Source organism: Anabrus simplex, chromosome 1 (assembly GCF_040414725.1).
Source record: "Anabrus simplex isolate iqAnaSimp1 chromosome 1, ASM4041472v1, whole genome shotgun sequence".
Taxonomy (NCBI): domain Eukaryota; kingdom Metazoa; phylum Arthropoda; class Insecta; order Orthoptera; family Tettigoniidae; genus Anabrus; species Anabrus simplex.
In genome coordinates this window covers 564,502,832-564,524,243 of record NC_090265.1, presented here as the reverse complement: position 1 = coordinate 564,524,243, position 21,412 = coordinate 564,502,832, and the positions used below count along the sequence as shown (strand labels likewise).

General features: G+C 40.7%; 1 protein-coding gene across 1 annotated transcript; it reads left to right on the top strand.

Annotated features, from left to right (window-relative positions):
- The first annotated feature begins 13,232 nt into the window (after positions 1–13,232).
- On the top strand, positions 13,233–19,319 carry LOC136869869 (cuticle protein 21.3-like). The gene is made up of 3 exons (XM_067144882.2): positions 13,233–13,244; positions 18,651–18,909; positions 18,961–19,319. The coding sequence occupies exons 1-3, from the start codon at positions 13,233–13,235 to the stop codon at positions 19,317–19,319; spliced, it is 630 nt and encodes a 209-aa protein (XP_067000983.2).
- Positions 19,320–21,412: the final 2,093 nt, after the last annotated feature.

Here is a 21,412-nt window from a genome sequence, read left to right as displayed (position 1 = left end):
AATGCGACAGATCGTAAGTGGGACGACAGCGTATTTGAAGGTGCTCACATTCGTCAGCCTCGTGTCGCATATACAAACTACTGCGGGATCTTTGCTCCTCCGAAAGCCGTAAAATTAGTTAATGAGACGTAAAACCAATTCCGTACACACTGTCTATTCTATCCAATTTCTTCACAAAGATTTCTATGGACAAAACTGAAGACAACGATTTGAAGTTTCCTTGAAGTTCCTTGAATGTTCTTAGATATTTTCTTTCTTACAACTTGCTTTACGTCGCACCGACACAGATAGGATATGGCGACGATGGGACAGGAAAGGCCTAGGAGTGGGAAGGAAGTGGCCGTGGCCTTAATGAAGGTACAGCCCCAGCATTTGCCTGGTGTGAAAATGGGACACCACGGAAAATCATCTTCAGGGCTGCCGCCAGTGGGGTTCGAACTACTTGAATTTGGTATGATATCGAGCACTCACACTGCTACCTCTTTGTATAACATAACTAAAATATTTAAATTACATAATAATAATAATAATAATAATAATAATAATAATAATAATAATAATAATAATAATAATAACAATAATAATAGCCTCTGCTTCCAAAGAACAAATGGATCCCTGGAAAAACACGAAAGAAAACTGTAAAATTCTCAAACATTACTTTGATAAACTTCTTAATTGCAAGAAACCCACAGAAAAATTAACATTCCAAAAAACTACATCCAACCCCGATTCTAAACCACTCACAATAGAAGAGATAGAGGAAATCATAAAACAAACGAAAAATAACAGAGCATCAGGAGAGGATGGTATTATCGCCGAGATCTGGAAGCTCCAAGATGAAACCATCACAAAAAAATCCATAAGATTATCACAGAAATTTGGGTCACAGAGAATGTCCCAGAGGAATGGAAATGTGCATTAATCCATCCATTACATAAAAAGGCTGATACGTCAGATCCAAATAATTGCCGAGATATTTCGCTAGTACCAGTTGCGTACAAACTTTTCTCTAAGGTGCTATTAAACAGGCTAGAATCACAAGCAGATCCACAAATAGGGGAATACGAAGCAGGCATCAGAAAAGGGAGATCATGCATCGAACAGATGTGGAACTTGAGAACACTTTTGAAAGTCAGACAAACAAGAAACAGTCGCATTTCCAGAAGCATTGTATGCGTCAGAAACGACCACAATTGGAACGCTTTGTGGACTTTAAAAAAGTGTACGACTCCATAGACAGACGATCTTTAACGTACTGGAAGAATATGGCACTGACAGAAAAACCAGAGCACTTATACAACAGACGCTTACAGACACCACTTCCAAGATCAAGTTCATGGGAGAAATTTCGGACTCTTTCCACACACACACACAGGTGTCCGACGAGGAGACGGGCTCTTCTATTGAGTTTATTAACTTACCCCATGATTCTTGCTTGAGTTTTCTCGTTAGTGACTTGACCTTGTTTCTGCTGTTTTTATATTCTTTCTCACTTTGTGGGGTGCGATGATGTATCATTTTCAAGTATAATATTCGTTTTTGCTGGACAACTTCTGAAATTTCTTTATTCCACATTTTAAGCCCAGTTTTTCTCCTAAATTTCTTCTTCATTCCAATGGCTTCATCTGCTGCCCTCTGAATTTCTGAGGTTATGATTTCCCATCCTTTGTTAATGTCAGTACTTCTCGGAATCTGAACTAAATACTGTTGCAGCCGATTTCGATATAAGTACTTTACTCCATCATCCTGTAGTAAATATACCTTATAGATTTCTTGGTTTCTGTGTATATTTCAATTCAGCCCTTTCCTCCATTTAGCAAGAATTATAACTTTTGCAATGACCAGATAATGATATGTGTATAAATCGCTGCCTCTATGTACTCTGACATCTGTTACATCTGGGCCTAACTTTTTTTGACCATCATACAGTCAATAACTGTTCGCTGTTCTCTTGCAGTCCATGTAAATTTATGTATGTCTTTCTTCTCAAAGAAGGTGTTAGTAATTTTTAATTGATTATAGGATGCGAGTTCTATCAAAGATTTACCATTTTCATTTTAAGTTGGTTCACCTTTATTTCCCACTATTTCTGCAATTGGTTTGTTCTCTACTCGCGCATTGAAATCACCAGCCAGAACATCAAAGTCACTTTCACATATGTTATCTAACACTGATTGAAGAACTTTAGAAAACTGTTTAGATTCTTCCTGCTGTTTACTTCAGGAGCATACACGGCTACCAAGGTTAATTTCCCTCTCTCTACCTTCAACCTCAGCACTAAAATCTTTTCGCTTATAATGGTGTAGCTTTCTATTTTGTTTTTCCACCTCCTGTCTATTAATATTGCGACTCCTGCTGCAGCTCTTTTATCCTGTGTAACTCTGCTATAAATCATAGTGTATTTATCAATTTCTTTTGTCCCTTGTAATTCCTTTTTTGTCTCAGTAATTACAGCAACATTGATTTCTTTCCTAGCCAGCTCCCTGTCCAATTCTTCTTCTTTTCCTTCTTCTTTGCCTTTTATGCCTCTCATGTTCCAAGTTCCCAACTTTAATGTATCTCTAATTCCAAATCGTTTGTCCCTTGATCTTGCCTTTGTCGTAATCATAGAACCCGTCCGGTTATTCATCTGAGATTTGTGAGTGAGGTAAGTTTTTAAGTGGAAGAGTTACCAGCCTTTCGCACAACCCCCAACCTGGAGGACCGGGGACTCTTCTGTCGGTGTTACCATACCTTAGCCGAGGGACCCAGTTTTAAGGCGCCAGGTACTCGCCCTCTCCCATCCCCATGAGGGGTAGAATTTGCTGGTTACATTGACAGATGGACTGTCAACTAAAGCATTTCTTGAGTTTTAATAGCAGTACTTACTCGACATTAGTGCAACCCCCAAGGCTCAATAACGAGCCATTGACCCTGCTCTTTTACCGGGCTTGGTACCGGCACTAGGAAATCCGAGTCATTGGTTCATTCCTCTGGTTTGAGAACTGGGCGTTCGTGCAGCCTTCAACATTCATACTAGGCAGGTGCCCATCCTCAAAGACGCGCAAGCCGCCTCTGAGCGTCATCCCGAAAGACTTGTATCAGGCCTCTCTGGAAGCCATACTCCACTGGCTTGTAGACCTGTTGAAGTGATCATTTAGGCGGCCTGTCTACAAATCTTGATGTAGCCATTGTGGTTATACTATGGCATCATAGCCGAGATGTATGGCTTCTCACTAAAGTGGCCTTGACTCGAATTCTGGTCAATGTATGTGGGATTTTGACAGGACATATAAATCGGCACGGACTGTTGTACTTACGGCTGTCGGCGAAATTGTGTATGGCAAAAATTTCTTCATAACATGGAAAGTATGAAAGATATCCGAAAGAGTAAAATAGTGGCCATCTTGGAACTGATGACGTCGTCATACAAAAGTCGATGACCTTCGCTGTGGGATTAAAGTCACATGTCCCCACTCAGTGTGAAATTGGTGTAGCTGGAAGTAAAATCGTGCGAGGGTTTCGCAAGCGGATTCATATAAAATCACAATTCTTAAATTCATAAAGGTTAAAAATTGAGCCAAGTTTTAAAATATTGAGAGGTTTTGTATTTCAGGGGAAATATCTCCAAAACTAGGAAGTTATGCCTGCAGAGAAAAGTTCATTATAAAAGAGCATCGAAATTTGAATCTAACAAACACAAAACGTCATCCACGGTACGTTCCAGAAAATTTCAGGAGCGACAGAAACTCAAAACGACAGTCGAGTCAGTTACTCCTACCACTACTACTACTACATCATCATCATCATCATCATCATCAACAACAACAACAACAACAGCAACAAAGTTGATGATGATGGTGGTCCTCCTATAACGCTATAACGAGTACGATGGATTGTGACGATACCGAAGTATCGGAAGTCGATATACGAGGAGATCCAATCTTCGAAGAGCACTGGATATTTGTACCTACTAGTCTTATCACTGCCTTGCGTTCATTCAGATTCTACGAATATGCCAACACTTTGTAAATGATGAACAATAAAGGTATTCGTTTCATTTATTTGTTTCATTTTAACGTCCCTTTGGTTCAGATTCCACGTAAAACTGGACGTACCGTAGCTATGATCACAATATCAACAATCACGTAAAATAACAAGCTTTCTTTTTTACTGTGCTGCTATCTAGCGGGAGAAGTAGAACTTCTCTACAGATATCTAACAAAGGGAGGTCACGATGTCCGCATCACCGATTTTGTTCAAACTTTGTAGGTTGGTAGTACTACATTACAAAAACACGCAAGCAAAGTAGTAGCTCGCAACCCTGAAACGTTCTTGAAAAAAAGCTATTTTGAAAATGTCGAAAAAAGTTAAGAGAGGTTTAACATGCCAGGTACCATCAACCGAGACACTGTGGCACGGTGGTCGAGTGGTTATGGTTCTCCACATCAGTTATGTCCGGCTCCATGACTAAATGGTTAGCGTGCTGGCCTTTGGTCACAGGGGTCCCGGGTTCGATTCCCGGCAGGGTCGGGAGTTTTAACCATTATTGGTTTATTTCCCTGGCACGGGGGCTGGGTGTATGTGTTGTCTTCATCGCCATTTCCATCCTCATCACGACGCGCAGGTCGCCTACGGGAGTCAAATCAAAAGACCTGCACCTGACGAGCCGATTTCGACACTAAAAGCCATACGCCATTTCATACTTCAGTTATAAAGATGGCGACTTCGAGTCACACTGCTACCAATTTTTTACCCCCCTTTTCCGTTTTCTTTCGTCTGTTAAGATGTATTTCCTTCTATTACTGTCAAAATAAATTTAAACATTTTCTTTCCCAGTAGTTCAGCCGCTTCTTTAATCTCTACAGAGGCGCCGCGATTTCTATAAAGAATGTGCTCGACGAAAGCCACTACCAGCCTATAAAGTTTGAGGAAAATCGGTGATGCGGACATCGTGACTTCCCCTTGTAAGAACGAGTAGTTTCGTCAGATGACGCTGAGGTTTTTACCATGCCAGCAACGAGTGCATAGAGTATCAATATGTTTGTTTACCCACTTTTCGGCTTGGATCGAACCTGCGTACTTGTGATCATGAAACACTCCTTTCCTACAAGACAGCTACATGAAACACACACTCCTTTCCTACAAGACAGCTAATGAAGAACGAGTCAGTGCTCGGATCATAAGCCGTCTCCGTGGTCTAGGGTAGGCGCGCCTTCCTTTTACTGCGAGGCCTGGTTCGATTCCCGGCCAGGTCGGAGATTTTTACCTGAAACTGAGGGCTCCTTCGAATCCCACTCAGTCTACGTGATTACAGTTGAAGAGCTGTCTAACACTGAGATAGCGGCCCCAATCTAGAAAGCCAAGAATAATGGCCGAGAGGATTCGTCGCGCTGACCACGCCTCACCTCATAATTTGTAGGTGGATGAGCAGGGTCCACTTGGCAGGCCAAGGTCCTTCAGAGCTGTGGTGCTATGGTGGGGTTTTCGAGTGGTAAACTGCTCAGGATAGTCACTATACAAATATGATCGTCCCGATCGCCGTACTGCTCGTAGCGAATTCGGTTTTGATTGCGATGGAGTGAACGTTTATGGTCCGTGTAGTGATTCGTTCTTCATTCATTGCTCATGGTGCAAGTGCAAATGCATGGTGAACTCTAACCATCTTATGAAATGTAACTCCCATCTTCTTCAGATGATCTTCCCTTACATAGACAGTCACTTTTCATTTCACCCAACCTGTGAGCAAGGTTTTTCATTAACAGTTAGTGCTGTGCATTCGAGCTCGAAGCTTCTATGGTTCATTGAACGGTATCAACAACATTGTGTTTTCTTGACCTCAAAGTGGCGTAGGTTCCTTGTCACAGTTTCCTGCAGTACTTAAATAGCCTATCTCGAAGTGAGATGGATTGTTTTACTTCGTAAAGTTATGTTGCAATGGCGTACGATGCGAGATATGCTCATCGACGCTTGTGATGACAACATCAACCGACCACATTTGCATAGATGTATGACAGAAACCGGGTCCTTCCGTTTTCGCATGCATCATATTGGTCGCGAGAGAAACTTTCGATTTTGGCGATCTCTTCCCTAATAAATCGATATTACTATTATTTATTCTGGAACGATTGTAAAATTCCCTGTAATTCTCAGCGCTGTCAATTCGGTTAGAATGCATACGTCTTATCTACTGAGTCACTGTGGCTTATAAATTGTTGCTTATATCCTATTACTAGAGTTCGTGCTTTATAGCATTTAAAAATCAGACATTTAGCGTTTTGTTGCAAATTTGTTAAAATAGGCATAATTTCCAAAATTGCACACACAACAGTTGGGAGTAAAATCATACTATTCAATCACACATTGTTCATCATGCAGTTTTGAATACACTATAGAAAGAAAGACAAAAATCAACGTAAGAGTGAAATATTAACATACACACGAATATGCATATTTAAAAGTTTACAAAAACAATTTCAAAGTGAAAAATACTATTCTGAACGTATTAATTTATCACAGTACAACAGACCAACAAGGAAGAGGAATTTCACTGATGATTGAAGTACAACATGCCAATTGTTTGAATGGTGTCTTCCTTCATTCGAGACCGCCTAACAGTTAAAATCATGTTGTACTTGCCTAGAAAAACCCTCTCTACATCGACACTGTTCGTAGGGACCCAAATGCACTGCAGTGCTGCCGAGGCAAAGGAAGCATCAACATTTAATGAGTGCCAGTGTTTTTAATTTCTACTGCATCTGTTTGTGATATGCCTCGCAGCTCTCGACAAACAGATCAACAGTGACACTTCTAAAAGCTGGCAACTTATGCTTCAAAGACACAAGTGATTTAGATTCCAGAGCGCTGTTTTTCCCTACAACTGCAGTATTAAATAAATTGCACACTTCGTTGAACAACAAGTTAGTATCACTGACGCTAATATAATTCGAGAGCTTATATATGCGTTATGCATTTAAGCATACACTGCTTAAACTGCACCTTCATTTCCTCTTTATTCGTATTGTTTCTGCAACTCTGCAGCAGGTCACTTGTTTCCAATAGAAACGATCCGTCAGCATACCTCTTGAATTCTCCACAAATAGTGGAGAGATCATCCCACAACTTGTGAACATACGGGTAGGACGATCCCTCCAGTTCTGTGAGTGCTGCATTAATTTTCACAGGTATCTGTGAAACAAACGTTATCTGAACTTTCAGCAAGGGAAGCATATCCTGATCTCTAAACATATCCAACAATGAATGACCGCTCCTATTTAGGGAATTCTCATCAAGAGAGCTAAAGAATTCTACCAGGGGTGTGAAGTTCTCGTCAAGATACTGGACTGAGCGAAACCAAGAGTTCCATCGGGTGATGACAGGAGCTGGGAACAACAGTGCATTTAAATCAGGGAAATAATCTTGCAAAAAAAATTAGATAGGAATTCTGAAACTTCCTGCAGTGGAGAAAAAATGCATCCACGTGGTTTTTGGTCGAAAGTTTAAGAGACCTAACCTAAAATTCAACAAGGACATATAGCAGTCATAATACTTCAAAACAACCATATGTGGTTCTTTTTCTTGGAGGGGGAGGAGGAAAGGGGGCTTGTTCATGAATATTTCACGGTAAATTAACCTATACCACTCAAGATGGTGCAAATATACGGTGTCTTAAACACAAATATAATTAACGCCCAATAATATGTCTGAAATCGGCACTTTATTTTCAAGGTAGTCTCGGAAAGCAGGATGGTCCAGCTTGTGGATGGAGACGTTAGTCTGCAGGCACTTCTTCACAGTATCCTTAATAAACGTTTGTCTCTCGCTTTTTCCTCTTGTTGCCTTTCTATCCATTTCTGGTATTGTGGCTTGCCGATTGACGCAACGGTGTTCACATGCTGGTTGGGAAAATATAGCTCCTTTAGCAGCACATGGTTTCCGCTCTTGCAGTGTTTATCCAAAACATCTTTCTTCTTCCATTCAAGTCTTTGATTGCAAAGTCGGCACATCAATATATCTGTATCGCTTACATAAAAATATTCCGATTTGTAACTCTCGGCACGCTGTTTGATCGTCACTTCGCTTCTACCCATGGCAATCAGACAGTAAGTCGCTACCGAACTTTAAAACAGAACTACTACTCAACACCTAAACAAGAATAACCGACTTAGATTAAGGTTCAACACAAAGGGAATGAACGCTTGTACTTGAAAGTGTATTAAACTGTGTGATTGGTTGTTCATTGCAGGGCTCTTTGGCCGTTGAAATATATTCCACACATTGAAAGATTTAAGGCACAGTAATAACTCTTTCCCCTGAAATAAATAACAAAAAAGTCTTAATTTTAAGAAAATTGCATCGTTTTAAAAAGATAGAAATTTAGTTTGCATAAAACCAAAAATTTCGCATCTATTCCTCATAAATTGTATAATTTCTCACTTTTAATCAATTTCGCATTTTATCGCTAATTCGAAATCGCTAAAAACCACTCGCAGTGGTCATATAAAATGAAGACACATACACTGACAAAGTTTCAATATATTTCGCAAATGCTAAAAACCATAGACTCTACCTATTACATATCTCAGTTTTCTTCGAAGCAACATGAGACCAGCACCGTTGTAGAGGTGGGAAGTAAACATAGTTTCGTTGACTTAATGGACATTAATTTTTAATTTTTAAAAATAGAATTTCCAACTTTTTCAATTATCAGTTTTAACTTTCAGTTTTCATACTTTTGATGATGACTACAGAACATAATTAAAACTAAAATTTGACTCAACTTACTCAACTTATTTAAAATGCTGGATATCAACAGATGGGCTATGTCTGTGACACGACCGCGTAGAATACGCCTTCTTGACATAAATGAAACCGATTGAACCAGATGTAACCACAATATTTATTAAATATTATTTTCGTATCAGCTGGGCAAATCCTATCAAATTCGGCCGTACTCTTCACCCTCCTCGAGCTGCTGGTGGTCAGTGATGGTCTGCAAGAAGTCCTCAGCGACGCAGCCTACTCCGAGTCCACAGGCCCCAAGTTGCGATAGAAATCCTGCGCTGTACGTCCCGCTGTGCGAACGTCTCCAAATTCTTGCACTGGCGGTACTGTGTGACACGCTCCGCTGCAGACTTCTAGGGATTACTCGATTCCTTAGATTTCTCTCTTGCGTTTGCGTTTAAAAACGTTTCTAATCCATTTAGTACGAATATACAGGTAGGTATTTTGCAAATTTAGCACAACTTTGTACTACTCAACTGATCTGGTCACAAAGTTATGGCGACTAATGGCACCTATTACAAGTAGGCCGCCAATAAGTGCATTTTCAGACCACGAAGATTTTCAATGTGCAACAAGTGGATGATTACGTGCTCGGAAGTTGTGATTACGAAGTTAACAGTGTTTTATTAAGCACTGCAGTATAATACATGACTGGTTATCGTATGCATGGGGCGCGCTGGCGCATTGTTATGGGTACGTGACTCCCAAACTAGTGTCTCACATTCGAACCCAGGAAAATTTGTGCGGATTTTCCACTAGGGTCATCGGGTGTTGGCAGAAAGGGCATGTGGTATTAAACCTCCGGCCAGGTCGAAAATAAATGCGTGAAAGTGGCCTTAGTAATTATTATTATTATTATTATTATTATTATTATTATTATTATTATTATTATTATTATTATTATTATTATTTTTGCTAGTTGCTTTACGTCGCACCGACACAGATAGGTCTTATGGCGACGATGGGACAGGGAAGAGCTAGGAGTGGGAAGGAAGCGGCCGTGGCCTTAATTAAGGTACAGCCCCAGCATTTGCCTGGTGTGAAAATGGGAAACCACGGAAAATCATTTTCAGGGCTGCCGACAGTGGGGTTCGAACCTACTATCTCCCGAATACTGGATACTGGCCGCACTTAAGCGACTGCAGCTATCGAGCTCGGTTTATTATTATTATTATTATTATTATTATTATTATTATTATTATTATTATTAATGTGGCAGTATAAAGACAGCAATGGGAACTGATTGAAATTTCTTAATTCATTGTTTTAAAATTTAATTTTTGTTGTTGTGTAAGATTTTGTTATGTTTGCACCTTTGAACTTGAAATAATTCTGATTTAGAAACTCTTATTTATGTGTAGTATCAAAATTGTCATTTATCTTTGAATTTTAATATTTTCGTTTTTTTGTCAAAAGTTGTGAAACTGCTTGCACCTACACGCGCAGTTCTGGAAGCGCGTTTCCTGTTGAGTAAACGAAGACTTTTCTCGAACAATTATTATCATTATGTCAGCAAGAACGAAGATACTTTTGATTGGAAAAAATAACAGTTAATGTTATTGGTGAATGTGAAAGTCGAAGGTGAATTCTGTTTTCTGATCGGTTCTCTTTGGTGGTTGCACCATATCCTGTTTCTCGATGTTACCCCGCTCCTTCTGTTGGAGCAAGGTAGCATGTGTGCCTTTGATCATCTGACCATCTTAGTAAGGGGACGTGCTTCTCCTTTGGTCCCCTCGTGGGAAACCCGGCCTCAGGTTAAGCACTGTTTTTACGTTTATTTCGGTTTTTAACTTCATTTAAATGTGATAATTTATTTTCTTATGCAGGAGTTTATTCTCGAGTTTAACGTTCACCGATAAATTTGTCGAAATGATTTAGCTTTACAGCTAAGATGATGTACTATTTGTTACGGAGGCAATAACCTTTTTCTTAACTGTGTAACTTGTAAGGTCTGCCCCTCGGTATTTCTGTGTCACGGTCCATAAGTACGAAAAATCTATGCAGATTACCTGAAGTGTTTTAGATAGTGATGCAAGTTTTCTGTATCTCTGTGTTTGGTTTTATTTCTACATTTGTGTATACTGGGATTAGCCCTCATTTTAATCAACATGTATCATTGAATAGTTCTTCCATGGATTCAAAATCCGTGATTAAATTTCATTTAGCACGCTGCGCATGAGTCCCGGCGTGGTATAACACTGTAATTTGAGTTTGTAAAGATCTTTCTATTCTGAGTTTTAGATTTGTTTGCTTTAAAAAAGGCTACATTCGATTACCTCTCAGGGTTCCATGCCGCTTTCCATATCCTTTCTGTAGTTGTCATGTTTCCTAACCTGTCTTTTTACGTTTTGTGCTCCGATGCTTTTGTTTGAACTTAAGTTTTCCTTTCACTGTGTTTATAATTTCATTCTTTATTATAATAATAATTTCTGCAATCAAGCCAGTTCAGATACAAAAACATCATCAACTATAATAATAATAATAATAATAATAATAATAATAATAATAATAATAATAATAATAATAATAATAATAATAATAATCTACCATGTGCAGGCATTGTAATTTTACACCATTTAGCTGCCTGCTCGTCAAATTCGACATTTCATTTTTCTCTTGGCTTACTAGATGGCAGAGTAAACAGAATCTCTCTCCGGCGTCTATGGCTGAGTTTGAACGAAGTTTGTCGGGCAACACCAAATGTATCACCACAGATCTTTTACATGACGACATCGTACGATATGGATTGTCGAATAGCACTTTTTCCGCCCTTCAATCCCACTGTCTCTGCTGGCTAGGAACCCACAATCTCGGGATCCGTAGGCCGTTACTCCACCGCTGATTCACAAAAGGATCGAAGAGCGGTATTATTTGGGTAGTCAGGTCACCAGAATTGTCAAGGTTGTTTCAGCTTTGACATTTTAACCTTACGTTCACCAATCAATGATGAAATTTCATCAACCGACGTAGATTCATTGTAAACGTTATCAATCAATCAATCAATCAATCAATCAATCAATCAATCAATCAATCAATCAATCAATCAATCAATCAATCAATCAATCAATCAATCAATCAATCAATCAATCAATCAATCAATCAATCAATCAATCAATCAATCAATCAATCAATCAATCAATCAATCAATCAATCAATCAATCAATCAATCAATCAATCAATCAATCAATCAATCAATCAATCAATCAATCAATCAATCAATCAATCAATCAATCAATCAATCAATCAATCAATCAATCAATCAATCAATCAATCAATCAATCAATCAATCAATCAATCAATCAATCAATCAATCAATCAATCAATCAATCAATCAATCAATCAATCAATCAATCAATCAATCAATCGCCACTGATCTGCATTTAAGGCTATTGCCAAGGTGGCAGATTCTATGTCATTTGTTTTACTAGTCTTTCCTCAAACGTTTTGATACAAGTTGGAAATTTTACAAACATTTCCCTCGTTAGATTCCAATCCCTAATTCCTCTTTTTGCTATAAACGAGTATTTGACCAAATTTGTCATCTTGAATTACAACTTTGTCTTTATATTATGATATTTCTTACATTTAAAAGCGCCACTGAAGCTTATTCGTCTACTAATGTCATTCCAAGCCATCTCTTCACTGACAATGGGGGGTTCGAACCCACTATCTCCGAAATTGAAGCTCACAACTGCTTTACGTCGCACCGACACAGATATGTCTTATGGCGACGATGGGGTAGGAAAGGGCTAGGAGTGTGAAGAATCGGCTGTGGTCTTAATTAAGGTACAGCTCCAGCATTTGTCTGATGTGAAAATGAGGAAACAACGGAAAACCATCAACAGGGCTGCTGACAGTGGGGTTCGAGACCACTATCTCCCGAATGGAAGCTCACAGCTGCGCATGCACGGCCACCTCCTTCGGTTTTCGCTTAGCCGAGCATCTCGTCTCCTCACTCCCAAATCTTCCCAGGCCTAAGTTACATGATTTTCGTAAAGCTACTCCTTTGACTGAAATCACTCAGAACAAATTGTGCCGATTTCTTTGGATCTTTTCCGGTTCTCAAATCAACTGAAGAGTTAGAAAAAGTGAGTAGGTCTATCGACGATAACAAATGGACAGGCAGATCGTTGCAGAAGCAACTGAAAGGAACTCCATCCACACAGTCAGCTGCAGGGGTTCGATTCATTAGTCTGAAATATTAGAAATTTACTGTAGAATATCGAAGCCGGGTTTCACTGTAATACTGTAATAGAATGTTTAATTAATAACCAGGTAGTCAACCTTGAGTTTTGCATGTGAGGTGGTTTAAACAACTTGTGTGATAGTTTCAACACAATCTCGGTTACGTGGCCCAAATATTTCCCTTGACCGTGCCAGTGGGCGGGGTGGCTGGTGATGGGTATATATGGTACGCTCACAAGTCTGCAATGATACAGTTCTCGTATATTCGTACAACCACCACCATCATGGCATTCAAGGTAACTAGTGTGTGTACGTCTTGTTTTCATGAAGTACCGGAGAATTTTTGTTTGTAACTTGGTGTAGTTATTGGCTGACTAAACCAATCAGCCGTAAGTTTCCGTTGAAGTGTGTGTGTTTATTATATAACCGGTTGAAAACTTCCCTATTCACCCGAAGTGCATTCTGCGTAATGAATTGATTTGAGGCTAAGAATGCTGTGGACTTTTGGATTTTTGTGGTGCACGTACTTTGTGTTAATTTGGTTTAGGCTAGTGCTGAGATCGGAAACTGTGCTGTAGAATACCATTTGTGTACATTAAGCAAAGAGAAAGTAACTACCGGAATGGCTGACAAAATTACAATGTCGAGAGGTCAAACCAACCCTAGTGTTATTAGTTTTGTTTCATACAATATTATGCCGAATTTCATATGTGTACGTTCATCAAACCAATGTGGAAAGTGGATCTTTACGGTACTGTAGTTACTTACCAACTAAAGTTCATGTAAAAGAGTTACATTCGTGCTTACCAGATGGCTACATTGCGTCGTGTGGGCGAGTCAGTCATAAAATGAGCGTAACAATCTTGTATGTTACAGATAATTTCGTTTATAGCGGCCTTGAACGCAGCGTAACAAATGATTGAATGGTGGGCCTGAATGAAATGGGAATAATGCCAGTATCTTAAGATTTTTAAAATATAGGAAGAAATTCAACTTAATATTAAATAAAATATCGTACGTTACACGGGTGAAAGTTTTTCACGTATTCACTTCGACATTCCTACCTCACCCTCAACTAATACGGAAAATCTATATTTCGTATCTGGTAATATAAGTAAGTTTATATTAAAGTCTGGTGAACAATTACTGGTGATTAAACCTTCCTAAAATGACTGAAATCCGTTCATTTTCGCATGAGTGAGCATAAGAGACCTGGTCAAGACCTCTGAAGGCGGCTGAACAGGTACACTTAGGACCTGTATTATAATGAGGGTTTAAACTGAAGATTGAGTTAAACTATAACTTGAGTTTAAACCCATGTTGAGTCTTATAATGGCCGGCCTAAGTTAAACTGAGGTGAAGAAGGATATATACGATCTTGGTAACAGTGACTTGCGAGAAAAGTTGACTGTCGATAATGTTTTGCAGCGACTTGCAAGAAAAGATGACTATCGATAATGTTTTGTTTACTTCTTTTAGGTAAAATGGCGGATAAAAGCAATAAACATTGTCCTAATTTTACTTGTAAGGAAATAGAATTGTTTGTGCAATTAGTACAGAAATTATTTATATAGTCCGTGAAACAGTGGCCTAATGAATTACTCCAAAATCTCACATTTTAATAAACATACTACGGGAGGCATAAAACCGCAATGCTATTAGTAGCTGACTGAGGGGTTTCTCAGCATGATTTCTGAAATAGAAGGAAGTTACTTTATTTTCTCAAATTTACACTTTTGACATTCAAACAGTTCAAAAAGTCATTTTTACATTCTTACCTTTTCGTTGCATGTTTTATTCTATCACCAATTTGCTGAAATAGGGTTATGACAGTCTGTTTTGTAAGCCTGAACCTATTTAAAAACTATTATTCATTCCATATATGAAAGTGACGTCCCCTTGCTCGGAAAACTCGTAGTGTCCGTGGTCGTTCAATAATTTGAACCACTTTTTCGTCATAGCTTAGTATTTCTTCAAACATCTCAAAAAATATCTTCGAGATCTATTCGTTCAGCCATGTTGTAAGGTTATGTATTCTTAAACTTCAGTTTAAAAGGTAGATGAGTGGCAGTAAAATTAATCTCTAGTTAAACTTAAGATTAAGTTTTATAATACGCGACTAACAGATAAACTGAAGTTTAAACTAAACCAACAGTTTAAACCTCTATTATAATACCGGCCCTTAGCCGGAGTTCACTCATATAATTCCCTGTTCCCTTTTTCTTCCTCATCTGCTACAGCTTCAGAGAGGTTTCTGAATTATTCTTCGAGTTCTAAGTTCATGGTAGAACAAATAATTTAGCAAACAGAAAGAGGTTTGTGTGATAACATTATTCATTCTGGTCAAGGTGGTTGCTGTTGGAATCCCGACCAGTGCAGGTGGGGTTTACGAAACGAAAGAAGTTGCATACCTGTAGCTAATTGCTAATGACCACAAGTTAACAGTCACATAAACGTTGCTTGCGTTTTCTGAATCTGGCGTGTCTCATTCAATAAATATACGTGTAAACCTGTGATAGGTCAGCGATCTTCTCGTTATCCTCGGTAGCTTTCACGAGCTTTCAACGAAGGGACCGTCCATTCGAACCTTTGGTAAAGCATAAAGGATATCAGATATGAAAAAACATATTCGCGGACACGGCAAAGTTCAAATATACCTCAGTTCTTACTCCTTTCTGGAGGCATGATTTTTTAATATTAACTATGAGCGCAACAAGAACTATTTCGGAGTGATTTTGAGATATCTTAACGAATCATATGATTCTGGTTAAGAAATTAATGATTTTGTTTTCGAGAATTACGTCGAATTAAAGTGATAAATGCGAAAATGCAGCGAAATTCATGGAAAATAACGATCATGAAATTGTATTCAAATATCATGTGTGTGAGGGGAAACAGCAGATAGAATAAGGATTTCTCATTTCGACAGAAGTATCTCTTCGTATTAATATTCTATAAAAACCCTTTAATGGTATGGCCATGTAGGGTGAAATGGTAATTTGTTACGTTATCAAGAATAATGAGTGATTATAAATATTATTTCTCTTTATTTATTTATCTATCTTTTACATAAATAATTCACGAATCTCACGAATTAAACTTTTATGAATAATTTTAGGAAATTATTAACGCGAAATTAACGCAATGACGTCAACGTTATCTCGCGAAATAACGCGAAAAGTAGTTTCCTTTTTCGCGAAATCGAACATAAATTAATGCGAAAGTATCATTCATCCTTTCTTAGGCTACTGGTCAAAGAAGGGCAATTTTCCTTTAATTCGTGGAGAGGAATGTAGCCTTTCAATTTGTGCTCAAGATTCACAGTACTGAAAAATCTAACAAAAACGAACTCCGTTTAGGAAACTAGCAAATATATATACTATCTGTATAAAAGCATGTGGCCTCCGAGGAGGCTTGGTGCAGGTCCTTCGAGGGAACGCCGTAGAGGCACCTGCGTGTCTGTGAGGATGAGACCCTACCTAGGGTGAATTTTAATGAAGAAGACCGCACACAGCCAGTCTCCGGGCCATCGGAATTAACCAATGAATGTTAAAATCCCCGACCAGGCCAGGAATCGAACGCGGGACTCCCTGGACCAATGGCAAGCACACGGGCACAACAGGCAAATGTACCGTACGTATTTTATACTCACAGTTGCCAGCCTGTAAAAAGATAGGACGAAACTAGGAAACAAATCAACAACTAGATGATGAAAATGCTGTTATAAATATATTGAACGTAGACTTTTCAAGGTCACTTCGCTTTTTTTTTGTTATTGGTTTTACGTCGCACCGACACAGATAGGTCTTATGGCGACGATGGGATAGGAAAAGCCTAGGAATTAGAAGGAAGCGGCCGTGCCCTTAATTAAGGTACAGCCCCAGCATTTGCCTGGCGTGAAAATGGGAAACCACGGAAAACCATCTTCAGGGCTGCCGACAGTGGGGTTCGAATCCACTATCTCCCGAATACTGGATACTGGCCGCACTTAAGCGACTGCAGCTATCGAGCTCGGTAAGGTCACTTCGTAGTAGGTGTGTAATTTTATGGACATTTCATTATAATGATACTAATTCACACAAGGAAATTGGCGAGACCACAACATTTAGCCTAGAGGTATTATTACGTGTCACTCCAATTTTGGTCGTATCATTGGAGAAGAGTAGTTGAAGTTACGATAATAATATAGATACTATATTACGTAATCAAGTAACAATCGCCTCGACCTAGACCTTCTCTCGACTGCCGATGATTGAGCTAATATCGTACGTTAGAGCAGAGTAACCTTGGAGCTCACACTGGATACGTCATTTGAAGGACATGAAGTCTCCAAAACCAAAGATTGTTTGGATGTTACATTAAAAATGGAGGTTATATATACGCACTTTGCTTTCACAAGTTTTGAAGTCGTGTTTATTAAACTCACCATGCATCATTGGATGGTAATGAATTGCATGCAGTTTTCTAAATTGTGTTATCTCATATTCCTTAAGGATATACCTACATTCTTTTTGAAGCCGACAGTTGACATATGATAATAAAAAACTCCCATGGTACTACAGCCCATGAAGGGCCTTAGCCTACCAAGCGACTGCCGCTCAGCCCGAAAGCCAGCAGATTACGAGGTGTCGTGGTAGCACGACGAATCCTCACGGCCGTTATGCTTGGCTTTCTACACCGGGGCCGCTATATCACGGTCAGATAGCTCCTCAATTTTAATCGCGCAGGCTTAGTGGAACTCGAACCAGCCCTCAGGTCCAGGTAAAAATCCCTGACCTGGCCGGGAATCGAACCAGGGGCCTCCGGATAAGGGGCAGGCACGCTACCTCTACACCACGGGGCTGGCTTGGACATATAATAATAATAATAATAATAATAATAATAATAATAATAATAATAATGGTGGATATTGGATATTACAGACGGATAGCCCTTGCCTCATTTCTGGTGGAGTATCGTGCGGTGCGAAATGTGTGAGTTACAGGAAATTTGGTTACAACACGAACACCAGTCTCCAAGCCAAGGGAACAAAACCTGCACTCCGAGGCCAGAGAACGAATCATTGACCACACAGTCATAAAGCCGGAGAACTCGTACACTTGTTTTCCTCAAGGTCATGCACCTCATTTCAGGCATCCTCCTCCCCCAGTGGAGGGGAGCTGATTGGACCTTTGTAACAACACACCGGCACTTCCGATAATCATAAAACTCTGAAGGTACCGGGATCGTACCTAGGCCTTCAAGGATGACGGCTAGTAGCGTTAACTAGTACATAACTGAGGACAACTAAATAATGTTACATATCAGGAGCGTAGTAGCTGAGTGACCTCATCACTGGCTTCTCATTAACGCGGCTGCATTTGAATGCGCATGAGACCTTCGAAATGAAAACATCGCGCCTCTGAAATTTACGTAAAACTGTTCAGCGGCTCAAAAAAAAAAAAAAAAGTGCTCATGGTATTAAATGTTCCTGGCACTTAGTATTTTGTCGGCCTTCATTTTAATTATTAACAACATACTGTATATTTCACCGTTCAGTTGCTTCTGACAGAAATGTACTTGCGAGGAAATTAAACAATACTCTGCGCTCATTCTTATTTGAATGACTGGATATCCCGTAGCTATGATCCTTATATTAACTGCTACGTAATACTAAAACCTTACTTGCTTTAATATGATTTAATTTTCTTGTTTGTTGACAGCTTTTCGTCCTCGCCGCTGCCCTGGCCGTAGCTCACGCCGGAGGCCCCGCCGCCTACAGCATCAACACCGCCACCGCCGACTTCGGCTCCCTTGGATCCACCCAGGAGAGCACTCTTAAGGGAATTGGCGGTAACAACGTCATCACCCAGTACTCCAAGGCTGTAGACAGCCCCTACTCCAGCGTGCGCATCAGCAACAGCCGTGTGAGCAACGACGCTTTCGCTTACGGCGCTGGTTACGGCTATGCCGCTCCCGCTCTCGCCTACGGAGCTGGTGCCGCCGCTCTCGCCCCTGCTCTCCGTGGTGCCGCCGCTGGTCTGACCTACGGCGCTGCTGGCCAGGCCTTCGGCAGCTCTCTCCACGGACACGCTGCCTACGGCGCTACCAGGCTTGCCGCCCCCGCTATCGCTGCTGCTCCCGCTCTCGCCTACGGAGGTTATGCCCGTGCCGCTTACGCCGCCCCCGCCATCGCTGCCGCTCCCGCCCTCGCCTACGGAGCTTATGCCCGTGCCGCTTATGCTGCCCCCGCTCTGGCTGCCGCCCCTGCCCTCGCCTACGGACACGGTCTTGCCCGTGCTGCCATCGCTGCCCCCGCTGTAGCCTACTCTGCCGCCCCCGCCGTAGCTCACGTATCCTATGCTGGTCTTGGCGCCCACTACGCTTTCTAATTCTCTCCCTCCATTCTTCTCTTCCCCTTCTGTTCCTCTTCTTCTTTCGTCCGAGCATTTCAGCCGGCTGTATGCCGCGTCTGACTAATAGAAAAGAATCCTCTGCATGGCCGACCAATCGTAACGATGCGGTGAATGCCATACTTGTGTTGCTTTCGTTTTTTGAAAGCTTTACAAAAACAAACATAAACATGTCATGAATTTCACGTATTTATTTCTAAATAAATTTCTGTATAAAATATAAAACATTGGAGATATTTATTTAACCTTTGTTATCCATTTCCTCAGTGTTCGCCATATTACTTCCCTGCCTGCAAAGTAAATCCATTAGTTCCCTATCTGATGATTGGTATTGTGATAGCTGACTGCTACTCAGCACTAACCACTACTTCAGCTAGACTAGCTAACGATTAAAACCCATAAAGAAGAGACCTCGCGAGCGGGATACGGGGATACTTCCTGATCCGTTTTTCACGACCTGTTGTTATTGAACAGCATTTTTCGGCTCTCTGTATACAGAAATGTGTATTTTTAGTTAACTTTGGCAAGGACTGTGAAAGAAGCGGTCATGAACTACACAGTTCAAAAAATTGGGGGAACATGTTTTTGAATGCATGCCATGGTCCACAAAACAATACCTCACACCCAGGTATATTACCAACTAACCCTTTATTCTTTACCTTTGAAGTATACAAAGAACATCGATGGATTCGTGTTCATTTTCAGAACAACAAACGGAAATGTCAAAATAGGGGTGAAAACAAAGTGATAACAGTCCTCCAGGGTGGATTTTTATCACAATTGGAGAGCTTCAGTATGGTGTATGTCCTCCATGAGGATTTATCATAGCTTGGCACCTACGTGGATTGCTCCGTATAAGTCGACTGAGGTCACGTTGCGGTATCAGATCCCATTTTTCAGTGAGAGCCTGTTCGAGGTCTTGAAGTGTCTGTGGTGGAACAGGACGCTCACTAACACTTCTGTCAAGCCTATCCCACACATGCTCGACGGGATTAAGTTCGGGACACACTGCTGGCCATTCCAACTCTTTAATGCCCAGTTCTCGCAAGGCAGCTCTGGTGACGCGTGCTACATGAGCTCTGGCATTGTCGTGCATGAGTACGAATTCAGGGCCAACACCGTATGCAGCAACCAACACATGCTCTAGCACTATCTACTAGATGTACCTCGCAGCGTTAAGATTACTATGGGCGACGACAAGATCCGTACGGCCATCAGGACTGATGCCACCCCACATCATCGCAGAACGTTGTCCGAATCGGTCACCTTCCTGGACAACATTTGGCATGTGCTGATCACCACGGCGTCTCCATACACGTTGACGTCCATCACGCTGTGTCAGGGGAAATCTGGACTCGTCTGTGAACAACAAAGGTCTCCATTGGTGAAGTTGCCAGTTGACGTGGGTACGGGCAAACAAAAGCGAGCTGCGCGATGTTGCTGCGTTAAATGGGGCACTCGAACAGGACGTCTGGGTCGTAAGGACACTTCTCTTAACCTGTTCTTTACTGCCTGGTCAGACACCGTTACTCCAGTGACCCTCGTGAGGTCTTGTTGCAGTTCTCTGGCAGTTGCTGAGCGACGCCGCAACGCACAGACGGTCAGATGTCGGTCATCCTGTGGGGTTGTCATGCGTCCACGACATTGCCAAACTCTCCTTGTGAACTGGCCTGTCTCAATGTAGCGATTTCACAAGCGTTGAATAACTGACGGAGAGACATTGAGATCCACACCAACACGACGAAAAGTCCTTCCTTCTTGGATCAAACTGACGGTCCTTGCGACTTGAACCTCGTTAAGATGTCCCATGGGATGTGCTGGTTGACGTACAACGTGCTCAGATGTCTCAGTAGTCTGTGTGCCTCACAACGGCACACGGATGAACCGCTATTCACTTTATTTTGAGGGATTACCTGACAGTATAATGCATGGCTACACCTACAGATGGAGTATAACTGCATTTGACATAGCCTGAGTAGCTAAGGTCTTAAGGTATACCAAATTAACGTTCACATACCAGACGTTACAAAACATGTTCCCCTAATGTTTTTGAACTGTGTATTTTTGTACAA